Source organism: Lutra lutra, chromosome 4 (assembly GCF_902655055.1).
Source record: "Lutra lutra chromosome 4, mLutLut1.2, whole genome shotgun sequence".
Classification (NCBI taxonomy): Eukaryota; Metazoa; Chordata; class Mammalia; order Carnivora; family Mustelidae; genus Lutra; species Lutra lutra.
This window is the reverse complement of record NC_062281.1, coordinates 141990497-142004404: the sequence shown is the minus strand read 5'-3', so window position 1 is coordinate 142004404 and position 13908 is coordinate 141990497. Positions and strand designations below refer to the sequence as shown.

General features: G+C 36.7%; 1 protein-coding gene across 5 annotated transcripts in view; it reads right to left on the bottom strand.

Moving 5' to 3' along the window:
• The window catches only part of C4H1orf141 (chromosome 4 C1orf141 homolog), a 50286-nt gene extending 42312 nt beyond the window's left edge, over positions 1 to 7974 (bottom strand). For 3 of the 5 annotated variants that reach the window (XM_047725366.1, XM_047725369.1, XM_047725370.1), the window contains exons 1-3: positions 7909 to 7974; positions 6634 to 6787; positions 1589 to 1680 (exon numbers count right to left, since the gene is read on the bottom strand). In XM_047725366.1, coding sequence (XP_047581322.1) covers positions 1589 to 1663 — 75 coding nt within the window. In that variant the 5' untranslated portion in view covers positions 1664 to 1680; positions 6634 to 6787; positions 7909 to 7974. The remainder of the gene's footprint in view (positions 1 to 1588; positions 1681 to 6633; positions 6788 to 7908) is intronic. The other 2 variants (XM_047725368.1, XM_047725371.1) reach the window with 1 other exon arrangement.
• Positions 7975 to 13908: the final 5934 nt, after the last annotated feature.

The window sequence follows — 13908 nt, the reverse complement described above, 5'->3', positions numbered from 1 at the left end:
TATCTCTGATATTTTCTAAAGTACATTTCATTTTAAACAAAAAATGAGAGAGAGAGAACTTTGGAGTGCTTAAGTCCAATATGGTTGCTTTAGTAAGTTACTCCTAGTTTGCAATTTCAAAATTTGGGTAATGATAACAGAATGAATTTATTGTTTTTTCTATATTTCTCTATTTTCTGAATAAAAGAAAATCAAATTTCTATTCAAGCATCAAAATTTTCATTTTCAGGTTCACAAATATGTTCAGTCACTTTAGAATTCCTTTCTGTGCTGTTTTCCTTGATTTCTTGGACTTGATGCTCTTTGTTTCATTTACTCACATTGCTATATTATTTTGCAAATTTTTGTGTAACCAAATTAAATTGCTCATATATGCTAAGAACCTGGTTTTTAAATTATATTCTTTTTTTTTTTAAGATTTATTTACTTGTTTGTGAGAGAGAGCACATAAGGGCGGAGGGGCAGGGGCAAAGGAAGAGGGAGAGGGGAAGCAGACTCCTGCTGAGCAGGGAGCCAGATGCAGGGCTCCATCCACTACCAAGGAGTCATGGCCTGAGCTGAAACCAAGTTTGATGCTCAATCAACTGAGCCACCTAGGCATTCCCAAAACTATATTCCTTATTAATATTTTTATGGAATTTTATAAAAGTCCCACCTTTTTAAATTTTATGAGTTTTATTTTTAATTTGGTAACTATACCAAATATTTTCTTCTTTTTAATAAACCAGTTAAATAACTTTTTATATGTTAGAAAATATGAGTGAGAACTATAGTAGTCATATTTACTATTTGACTGCCTATTTGATTTTTTTTATCTTCATCACCTTAGATACATTATAACCTAATATAATATGACAGCTATCCAATAGTCAAAATACGAAAAGAGCCCAAATGTCCATCAACTGATGAATGGATATATATACACATAGAGAGAAACATACTCATATACGCACAATGGAATATTACTCAGCCAACAAAAAGAATGAAATCTTGCCATTTGCAATAATGTGAATGGAGTTAGAGTGAATATTATGCTAAGCCAAATAAGTCAGTCAAAGACAAATACCATATGATTTCACTCATGTGGAACTTAAGAAGCAAAACACACGAACATAGGAGAAGAGAAGGAAAAATAAAACAGAAGGAAAACAGAGAGGGAGACAAACCATTGAGACTCTTTAGGAAACAAACTGACAGTTGCTGGAAGGGAGGTGGCTTTTGGGTAACTAGATGACGGGTATTAAGGAGGGCACTTGTTGAAATGAGCACTGGGTGTTATATGCATCTGATGGATCACTGAACTCTATCCTGAAACTAATAATACACTATATGTTAACTCACCTGAATTTAAATGAAATCTTGAAAGAAAAAAAAATATGGCAGTTATCCAGAAGTTACTTTGTATATCTAATTAATTCTTTATAGTATGCACTGACATGGTCTACTTTTTGAACTAATATAATTATTTGCTTTTTACAAATTAACTTATATCTCCAAATTAATGCATCATTAACTAAAAATTAAAAATCATTCACATTTGAAATAATATTTTAATGATTAAATTTAATTTTAGCTTTCATTTACAAACCTTTGCTCTTCTGGCCAAGAGTATCTTTGCCTGCTCATCCAGAATATCTAACTTCTCTAAGATTTTTTCTGCCATTTTCTGTCAGTAAATTCCTATTTAAAAAGGAGAAAAGAGAAGAAATCTCCAAAACAAGTAAAATTTAAACATATAATTTGATTATATGTTAGGCATAAGAGACCCACATTTACATTACTATTTGGGGTACAAAAGAGAACTGTATAGGTTATGGAATAAAAATGGGATTATAGAGGTATCCAAGTTTTTTTTAGACAGAAGGTCACATGATCAGAACTCCCAGATGTGTGTGGACTTTAGGAAAGTTAAAATGTATAATGTGACTCATACTTGAAGGAAGGACACGTGGCTTGATTTATACCTATTTTCTTTTTGTTGTGATATAATTTTAATGAAAGTAAATGTGAAGAGTTCACATTTGTATAATTAATTGCATTCAAATTAAATTAGTCAATGATCCAAGACTATTAATACAGCACTTAAAAAGTGATCAGTCACACAGAGAGAGCGGCTGCCAAGCTGGATGATCCTATTCTCCTAATAACTCAAAATCTCTCGTCAATTAATATTGCTGAAAATTACACCTGGGGTCAGGCAGCTCGTATTAGGCTTGGGGACCTAAATGTTAGACATCAGGACACAAAGTACCTTTCTTTGCAATGCACTACAAATAGCTAGGAGTAGAGTAGAGGCAAACGTTAACCCAAAGCTCCATCTAGATTTTTGCTCAGTGGATAGAACATGCTCCAGTGCATTTAAATGTAAACACTGTATGGTTCACAGAAAGTACTGAATTCCTCAATATTTCCAAGGAACATCAATGTCAACACTAAGGTTCTTCCAAGCTCAAAAATATCTACGCTATTTCTCCAATATTATATATTATTCAATCAATGTTTCCCAAAACAATAATGCATGAAAAGACAGGGATTAAGGATTCTATACCAAAAGCTCACATTATTTAGTACTTGGTTTCTTTTTTCTACTCTTGGACTCTTCTGGGCCATGGGGCTGCAGGCGGATTGTTTGCCTTGTTAACAAACCATATAACCTGAAGTTGCAGGTTGGAGAGGGAATATGTAGGCAAGTGTGTTAGCACAATTATGAGTACCTCAAATTTTCTAAGTCTCCTATTGAAGAGTACGGGATAGATTTTAGAAGAGAATCTAGATTATCTGGATACTATGTGTTGTCTTCTCCAACCTAGGAACCAGTCCTCTTATAGATCCTAAAAACAACTGAAGGAATTTTAGTTTCTGTTTTTTCCTTAAAGCATAATATGAGTTCAAGGGCGTAGAGAAGGCTCCCATATTCCTCACCAAAATTTCTTTTATTGGGGACAAAGATTTTAATTTTTCAATAAGGAATAGAAAGGCAAATAACTGCAAGAACTAGAACACTGAAGTGAATGGGTTTTCCAGTTTGGGGAAGAGATAAATTACACAAGGGACAACTGAGGCACACAGCTTACTTGTGAGAGGGAACAGAAAGCAGGTCTTTTTAGAGAATAAGATGTTCTTGTTATACATCTTCAACATCACACCAGACATTTTAGGATGCACCATATCTTCACCTTTTATACACACACTCACACACACACACAGCTGTAATTTAAAGGAATTGTTTTTTATTTAAAATTATTTTGCTATGGTAAATTACTTAGGTATGGTATGATTTCTAGCAAATCACTGTGCATGTCACAAGGTTTTCTTGAAGTGAGAAAATTCAAGCAACAAATGATTTTTAAGTGTCAGTGACAGTTTCATGAATACTAAATTTGACCATTAATGAAATTGACAGAATTTTATTAATTTTAGTTTTGGAGTTTTATTTTGTAGTTCATATTTTGAAGCCTACACTTTTTTTCATACATATAATATATGAATATATATATATATAATTTTTTTTCCAGTTTCCAAATGTTTTTGTGGTCTTAGGCAGTGTGCCAATGGCTTCTAATGGATAAATGGCCCTGGGACAAAGTAGAGGGGAGGAAACACTACAGACTAACTTGCTTGCTTTTATCATTAAACCAAGGATACCAAGGGCTTAGCTATATCTCTTCAAATAAACACTAAGAGCAAAGGAGCATCAGGCAGGTCTAATACAATGACATATTCAAACTGTTCTGCATAAACTAAAAACTAATCCTTTAATGCAAAATACTGTATTACGTGTTCCTCAATATAACTCTCTGTGTTTTAGTCCTTTCTCAATTCTTTTTTTTAAATTTTAATGTCTACTTTAAACCTGAATGTTGGTTTCATACTTCTACTTCATACTTCTATTTCTATGAGCACATACATATTCTACTTAATTCTATTTCTGACCATATACTATCATCATATGGTAAACATTTAATTGTTATTTCCTCATTTGGTTATTTAACTGTATTACCTGAGAAATACTGTGCTAGGCTTTCCACCAAATCTACTGAGGAAGTTGGCCCCTGGCAGACATTATCTTCCTGAGCAAGGCAGATGGGCTCTCCTCTATCACTAAGAAGACAAAGACCATTGGGCTCCTGGGTGGCTCAGTTGCTTAAACAACTGACTCTTGGTTTTGGCTCAGGTCATGATCTCAGGGTTGTGAGATCAAGCACCTGTGGGCTCCATGCTCAGTACAGTTTCCACTTGAGATTCTCTCCCTCTGCTCCTCCTCTGGCCCCTGCTTGTGAGTGCCCCCCCAAAATAAAATAAATAAATAATAAGATTTTTTTTTTTAAAAGAAAAAGAAAGAAAGAAAACAGAGACCATCAAGTAAGAACTTCTTCAACTCCTCTTTCTTGTGCCAAAGTCTTATCTGCATCCATTCGCATCTTACTTGTATTTTAATTTTAATGGAAGTGTTGCCTCTCGCATCCATAGTTAATCCCTCCCAGGATATTCTAGACTCTTTTACCTCTGTGCTCCTAAAAGAATTACCTCCACTGTTTGCACCCTCTCTCTGGAATCTGTCAATCTCTTTTCTTCACAATTTCTTCTCCTTAGCATTCTCACACCTCTTCTAGTTTTGTATTGTTTTTTTTTTTTTTAAAGATTTTATTCCTTCACTTGACAGAGGGAGAGATCACAAGTAGGCAGAGAGTCAAGCAGAGAGAGAGGGGGAAGCAGGCTCCCTCTTGAGCAGAGAGCAGAGAGCCCGATCATGAGCCGAGCCGAAGGCAGAGGCCCCAACCCACTGAGCCACCCAGGCTCCCCCTCTTCTAGTTTTAAAAAAGAAAAAAATTCTTCCCCTAACCTGACTAGCTATTATTCTCTCTCATCTTCCCTGATTGACGCATTTCTTAAAATGCTCATCTTTACTTAGGGTTTCTAATTTCTTACATTTCTTTTCCTTCTTAATTTACCATCATTTGGCTTCCTTCTATACTCTGTTACTAGAGCCACTCTCATAGGCCACCAGGGTCACCAGCTTATCAATTAGTGACCCCTTTTCTGTCTTTTTACCTTATTTGAATGTCTATAACTCTTATTCATGTTGACCACTCCTATCTACGGAAACCCTGACCTCTCTTGGTTTCTATGACAACAGTCCCATTTTGCTACTCTCTGAAGATTCCTTCTTCCTCCAATTACTCCCTAAATACTTGAGAGAGGGAAGTGTTCCTCATCCTTAGTGTTTCTAAGGGCTCAGGCCATCTTTTTCATTATTCCATACATCCTTTGGGATGACCTCCCAAACTCATAGCTTCATCTACCACCATCTATTTTCAAACAAAATCTCTCTTTTGAGTTCCAAACCAATATTCCTAGCTCAACCCAGATTTCCTACAGGTAGCCCAAATTAGATCTAAAAGTAAACTTGTCCACATCCTTCTTCTGCCTCAGTCAAAAGTCTCTTTCAACCTTTATTATCATATTATCTCATATTTATGGGCATCCAGTCCATAAACTTAGGCATTGCAATAACAATCCTTGTTACTGAAGAATGAACTCAGAAATTTCCAAGGAGTACAGATGTCCCGTTGCTACCCCAGGCCTGCTAAGTCAGGATTTATGGAGGGGAAGATAAAGACTCTATTTTTTAAAGCCATTCTGATGAAGCTATTCCCCAAACCAGGATTTGGTCACCACTCTGTGGAAAAACTCCCTCTCATCCCCTCCCTAAATGCACACAATCTTTATCTTGTGTTTGCTACATCTTACATATCCCCTCGGTTTTTCTCCTCATATCTACTCACATTGCTATTGCTTCTGTTTAGGGTTCCATAACTTGTTGCCTGGATTATTGCAATAGTTCCAAAATATGTGTATACATTTGATCCATTCTATCTTCCATTTTGTCCTTCACATTTGTCTGACTTATTTTCTCAAGAAAACACACACACACACACACACACACACACACACACACCACACCACACCTCCCTGATTAAGGCTTCAATCTCTCCCTACAGCTTTCAGGAGAAAGGGCCAAGCTTCTTGATTTCTCATGTAAGAATCATGGTTTGGCCTCCAAGTTTTTAACCTCATCTGCTTCTTCCTCATGTATACATGATACCCTGGTCCTGAAGAACAACTTGCAGTTCCTCAAATGTGTTGTATTTTCTCTACTTGTTGCTTGGCTTCTGCTGTTTCCCACTGCCTGCAAAGTTGTTCTTCCATTCCCTGTATTTCTAAGTTCTATTCATCCTTTAAGACCCAAGACAAATAACATCTCTGCGGGGAAGCTTTCTCTGATACACTATGATTTATATGTCCAATATCTGTGCTTACATGATAGTCTATGTGTATTGTTAACCCAATTCTTAATCACTCTCTATTAAACCATTTGATATTCTTATTTTATTCTTCCTCTAGACCATGTATTTCTTGAAAGCAGGAACCATGTCTAATCTTTGCATCCCTGTTACCTAACAATATGAATGAAATAACCATCAGCCATAAAGGAAATGGACAAATATAAAGTGTTACAACAATTTTCAACTGGCATTTACATGTATAAGTTAGTACAAATAATTGTCAAAGTCCTGTTGATGTTCTTCTAGATTAAGCTATAGCATTTAAAAGCATTACTTTCTCTCCCACCTTCAAACTCAGAAAGGCAGCATAATATGTTGGTTAAGAACATGGACTTTGGAGTTAGGCTGTCTGGAGTCCTTGGCTCTGCTACTTATCAGCTGTGTTACTGTGGGCTAATTGCTTAACTTCTCTGTGTTGCCCCTTTTCTGTGTTGTTCCATCTGTAAAATGGAAATAAGACAACCACCTACTTCATTGGGTTGTTTGTTACAAGTTTCAGTTGAATGAATATAAGTGACATATAATATTTGGCAAATAAAATAAGTAAAAACCAGTAATGATGCACTTACCTATTAAGGATAAGACATGTGGGATACCTATAAATACTGCAAAATGCATGTTCTCCACCTGAATACCACCATTTCATTTTTTTCTGCCATCCCTGCCATATGTCTAACTGTCTGCTTACTTCTTCCACAGATATTTCTTTAATTTACACCTACACAAACTCCTTGGAACTTGATAAACAATGAGAATTTATTCAGCAATTTAGTATCTTCTATTTTAATCCCACAATTCAGTATCTTCTGTATCATGTCATTTGATTATGTTTCCTTTCCTTCTCTAGTTCTTTCATAGTTTTATTTCTCAATTTTCTACCAAGACATTATTCTGGGGCACCTGGGTGACTCAGTAGGTTAAGCGACTGCCTTTGGCTTGGGTCATGATCCTAGGGTCCTGGGATTGAGCCCCATGTCTGGCTCCTTGCTCAGTGGGGAAACTGCTTTTCCCTCTGCCTCTACCTGCTACCCTGCCTGCTTATGCTCTCTCTTTCAAATAAATAAATACAAATTCTTTTTTAAAAAATCTTATTCTGAGTTCACTGAACAGAAACTAAAACTGTGTCCTATAAACACAAGTATAGGGGGCCTGGGTGGCTCAGTGGGTCAAAGCCTCTGCCTTCAGCTCAGGTCATGATCTCAGGGTCCTGGGATCGAGCCCTGCATCGGTCTCTCTGCCTACTTCCTACTTCCCCCACTCTTCTGCCTGCCTCTCTGCCTACTTGTGATCTCTGTCTGTCAAATAAATAAATAAAATCTTAAAAAAAAACACACACAAGTATGCAGGCCTTGAATATATAACAACTATTTAGGGAAACAACCCTGATAAACATTACCATATCTTCATACTGGATATACATCAAAAACATATCATTAGGTTGTGCTCAAGTAAATAGATCTAATCATCCCCCTTTCAACCAATACATTAACTGGGGCAGGAGAGATGATCTCACTTCTGAAATATGTATAGATATATCTGAAATGTCCTTATATGTACTTACACTTGTAGGAAAATGCTCTACTCTGGAATGTAGTGTTCTTATGTGGTCACAGAAGCCTAACTCATAGAATCTTGGGGTTAGAAGGGTCAATAGTCTCTCATATAATTCCATGAACAGTGAAGCAACATTGACCCCAATTGGACAAGATTTTTCTGATCCTTGCTTTTGTTTCATTGCCATTGTCTTTCTCAGGTTTCAGGTTTCACTTTTCCTTCCAATTGGTTCCTGCACCCTACTGCCCCTAATTCTCCTGCCCCAGTCTTCCTCCTTATCCCTCAAATACTGATTCCTCATAATTCCATCAGAGCTGTCTTTTTGATGACACTGAATTGCTGACCAACTCCAGCTCCAGGATACAAACCTTAACAAGGTCCCCATTACCTACAGAATAACATGCAAACTTTTCAGATGACATATGAGATATTTGAAGAAAAGGCAGTCTAGGATCTGGCTCAGTTCACCTTTTGAGTTAATCTCCACCATATCCAGTCTTCTTCTGCCAAACTCTATGATTCTCATTCCCTGGATGCATCCTGCCTTCCTCGCAGGTATGTTCTTCACTCATGCTTTTCCTTTCCCCGGCAATGTTTTTTCTTCATGCCTTCCAGTCGAAAGCCTACTCTTTATCAAATCCTAGTATGAAGGCTACCTCTTCTGTGAAATTTTCCTTGACATCCTTGTATTCCTTGTCTTGGTGACAGTCTCTTCCTCATGTGTACTCCTATCATGCTTTGTCCTACACCATAGAATTTGGTATGTTGTGCTACAGAAATTCACTCTGACAAATTGCCTCCTCACTGTGTTGAAAGCTCATGTAAAACAATGATTACCCACCTCTGAATCTCAGCAGCAAGTAAAGGATTTTATACCTAAGTGGGATCTGAAAAGTACAATTTAATTTGGAGACATCTCTGGTTATATCATTTTAGGGAGAGTAATCCCAGTTTATCTTAATAGATAATGTTAATTCAGGATGATTTACTGGGGTATGAAACATGAAGTTGAGTGAATGATTATAAAATACGTTTCTTGCCAAATTTAAATTCAGTAAAATTATTTCCAAAGGAAACTTGGATTTATGTTCTCAATTACTGGCTCAGTAATGACAGTATTTTTAAAAAGAACACAATGAAACAGAGAACTTGCCAACTAGGACAAAACGAAATTCTCAGTGGTTCTTACAGTAAATCACCCACAGAACTTGCTGTGAAGACTTGGCTGCATAATGAACAATTTCAAGGTTGCAGGGCCAACATTATAAGCACATCAGAGGCTGAGTCATACTAAAAATAACAGTATCAAACTAAAAAGTTGCTTTTAAGAACAATAATTCATTTTTAAAAGTTAGCACCTTTGGGACTGAAAAAAATTCAGAAAGCACACAACAAAAAACTCCAATGCTTCCAACATAATAGGCTCTGCTAAACAGACTTTTTTAGCAAGTTCTTAATGTCTCCTATTAAAGGAAGAACTCAGGAAAACCAAAAGGGCCTCAAACTCATAAAGAGTATGACTGAGCAATTATCTAGAAAATGGAAGTTTAAATTAAAATTTTCTCCCATTATCTGGTTTTGTCGGTTCAAACATTTACTCCTTGAAGGAAAAGCGTCTATCTTAGGCTTTTATCTTACACATGCACTAAACACTGTATTCCACACATTGAACTCACTGTTCAATAATTACGTTTTACTTAATGAGATACCAGGCTGAATTTCTCCACCTCACATTTCAAGTACAGATACAAGAAAATCCTTTTTTCTAAGTCTAAAACATTGAGAAGTGGTCCATAATTATGGGCTGAATTATGCTTCACCAAAATTCCTGTTTGGAAGCCCCAGTACCTAATACCTCAGAATGTGGCTAGAGACAGAGCCTTTGTTTTACAAAGTAACTAAGTGAAAATGGGGTCATTAGACCAGACCTTAATCCATTTGACTGGTAAAAAGGGATTAGGACACAGACATCAGGCACAGAGGAAAGACCATGTGAGAACACAGCAAGGCAGCCATCCCCAAGCCAAAGAAAGAGGACTAAGAAGAAATCAACCTTTTAGACCCCTTGATCTTGACCTTCTAGCCTCTGGGACCGAAAGAAATAAATTTCTGTTGTTTAAGCACCCCTGGTCTCTGGCATTTTGTTATGGCAGCCCTTATAAACTAATACAGCCCACAAATCATGAGAACTATTTGAAAGCTCACTATCAGAAGATATAACTATTAAATATAGCCCATGTGCTTAGATCTATACCACATATTTCCTTGTCTTTTTGTTATAAGAGAGGGAGAGAAAATTTACTCTTCATTTTGAAACTTTACTAAAATTTGCCTATAACCAACTTGAGGTTGGGTAGGAAGCTTCTAAGGAAAAATATAAAGGATGTTTAAAAAATTAAGAACAAGGCAGAGGATCATAGGGGGAGAGAGGAAAAAATGAAACAAGATGAAACCAGAGAAGGAGACAAACCATAAGAAACTCTTAATCTTAGGAAACAAATTGAGGGTTGCTGGAGGAGGTAGGGTGGGGGATGGGGTAACCAGGTGATGGCCATTGGGAAGGGCATGTGTTGTACTGAGCACTGGGTATTATGTAAGACTGATGAATCACACACCTGTACCCCTGAAATAAATAACATCATTATATGTTAATTGAATTTAAATTAAAAATAAATAAATAAAGTTACCAAAAAATAAAAACAAAATAAATAAAAGTGGAAAAAATATGTTTACAGGATCTGGGGAGTATAATTGTGAGCAACCAATCAGACAACAATCGGGAGAATCTCAAAATTCCACAATTATTGCAAAAGTGATCAATTCTTACCATCCCATTCCAGGTTGGTTCTGTCTGGCAAGTTTGGAATGTACCAGTTGGGTCCCCTCAAGCAGGCTCACACCTTGTGCTCACCCCCCACCTCCAACCCCCTCTCCACCTCCAACCCCTCTCCAGGTTCACCTTCCAGGTGGTTTCTCCACTCCCAGCTGGCCTGGACTGGGTAGGGGGTGGGGGGTGCTGAAAATAAGGAGCCCAACTAAAATACTCTATGCCTTTGTCCTTTAATGGGAAGTCAAAACTAGGGGCAAAATGGTAAGATACTTTAATACTAAGTACAGAAGATGCAAAGGTTGTTTTCAAGGAACCTGGAAGAGCCCCAGACCAGCCTCCCACCCCCATCCTACACTCACCTGAGAAACCATGGTGGGGAGAACCCAGCAACTCAGCTTTACACATGCCACTTTTCACATCTCCTCAATCTCTCTCTCTCAGTAGATACAGCTGGAGACAGTTGCACTGACTGGGGGAACAAAAAGAGCCTAAGATTTAATAAAACTGTGTGTTTTCTAGTTCATCTCCCATCTCCACACAAATTTTAATTTCTGGCCTTCCAATACCACTGCCTCTACTTTCTTTTTTTCTCTTCTAGTTCTGCTAGTTCTTTTCTCCCCACCCTGCCACCTCCAGCCCTGTTACAACACATCCTGTATCCATTGAAAATTTCCAGAACTTTCCCTACCTTGAAAAGGTCAATTTTCTTTCTCCAGGGAGAGGTTGCACCCACACACTTAAATCACTAAAAGTTAAAGTGACTCACCTATATTATAGATATAAAAACAACTATGCTGAAAGAGCAGAAGAATAAAGAGGTTAAGGAAAAAATCAAGCATAAGGGACTAGGAGTAATAACTTCACCTTTCTTTCTTTCTTTCTTTCTTTCTTTCTTTCTTTCTTTCTTTTGTACTTTCCTGGAAACACAGAATTCTGAAGCTTAAATCTTCCTCCTTGCAGCCTGCAGGTCTGAATGGAAGTCAGCAGTCTGTATTTAAAAATTTGTTGAAAGGCTGCTTTCATGACTTAGGACATAAACGGCACAACAACAACAACAAAATTCTTATTCCTAATATCAAGAAGCTGCCTATGTAATTAGTAAGATCACCCTGTATTTTATTAGTCAGATAGCAGGTTTGGGTACCCTCACCACACACACACACACACACACACATACACACCATTCATTTGTACACACCACAGAATCATAATTAAAAAATGACTGACTTGAAAATGTTCTTCATTTGAGAATGATGGAGCATTTCTACAATATTAATTGAGCTGTTAGGCAAGAGTTACATTGGTAAGCATTTTAGGAATTCAGCTCATTATGCAAAGTGAAATAGAAATAAAAGTTTTTAAAAACAGCATTGACATCCCAACACAAGTCCATGCTAGTGGCAATGGGAGAAATTTTGCAAAAAATATGCTTTTACTGTAATCAAAATTTGGCTAGACATTGTTATTCATAGTCAATGCATGAAAACATTGGAATCAACTTATTTCCATATTTAAAATATAAGAAATAATAATAAAATAATAATAAGAATATATATTATAATAAGAAACAATAATAAAAAAGTACAGTGGTTTAATTCTATCATATTTTAAAACCATGTACATTCAAATACATGATTTGTAGGGAATCCATAACTAGAATCAAGTTGATTGTAGAGTTTTGCCTAAGATTAATATAATGCCTTCAGCTCATAAATTTGCACAAAGGTGACATTAACTTCTTAAATAAAGGGGAACTGAATTCAGAATGTTAGCTACTCACCAATATATAATCAATAAAATTTATAAAGTATGAATCTTATTAAAGTTCTTAGAATATTGCCATTATCTCGGTTAGTATTTATGGAATGCATACTCTGTGTCACAAGCTACAGTAGAAATTTTTAATGTCATATCTCATTTCATCCTTCATCTTTCATTAATATGTAATCTTTAATTAATATCTACAAGGAAAGTATTATCTTGAGCTTTAGAAATGATAAAACTCAAAGAAATTACATGACTTCCCCCAACATCATGTAATTAGTAACAATTAGTAACTATTAATATAATGAAAAATATTTTCTCTTCAATAAAAAACATTCGGTAAAATGTACACTAAAACAATAAAAATGAATTCTCTCAGTTAAATTCAACAGAAAATTACTGAATGAGATCATGAACCTGGTACAGATAAATACTGAGTAAAAGAGCTTAATGAATGGTTTTATTTTAAAAGTATACAATTTCTTGGGGCACTTGGGTGGTTCAGTCAGTTAAGCACCCGACTCTTGATTCAGTTCAGGTCATGATCTCAGGGTCCTGAGCTCGAACCCTGCATTGGGCTCTGCTCTGTGCATGGAGCCTGTTTTAGATTCTCTCTCTCCCTCTCCCTCTGCCCCACCCTCTTGTGTACTCTCTTTCTAATAAAAGAAAAAAAAGGCAAAAGTATACAATTTCTTAAAATATAAATTGAATTCCATAAGAAAGCAAAGAAAGTTATATTTGCAGACTTTTTCCTGCAAAGAGTGCAGACCAACCACAAAGTTAGAGGGCACGTGCCCAAGACCACACACACTTCTGCCACCAAGTTCAAACCCTTGGTTCAGTAATTAGCTAGGACCCACAGAACTCACTGAAAGCTATTATACTCAGGATTATGGTTTACTACAGGAAAACTATACAGATTAGAATCACCAACCAAGGGAAAAAGTGCATAGGGCAGAGTGTAGGAGAAGGACTAAATGCAGAGTTTCTATTGTTTTCCTGTGGAGACAGGACAGGTTACTCTCTTGGTCTGAATGTATACATAAGGAGTACTGCCAATGAGGGAGGCTCACCTAAGCTTTGCAGCCAGAGTTTTTAACTGGGCTTCATCAATTTGACTGATTGCCTACATGGTTAATCTCAGTTTCCATGTTGACCCAAAACACCCACCTTAAGTCACATTGTTGGTCTTTCTGGAGCAGCCAACGCCCACCTTAAAACATATGGGTGTAGCCAGCCCTCCACTCTAAATCACACTGCTAGACTATTCAATATGACCCAAGGCCCCAAGTAAACAAAGACATTCTATCAGGCACAACATCCCTAGGACCCAAAGATTACCCCCTAGAATAGCAAAGGGCAAAGGCCAGAACTTCTCTTTGGGCAAGAGAATCTTGACTATAAATTCTTTCC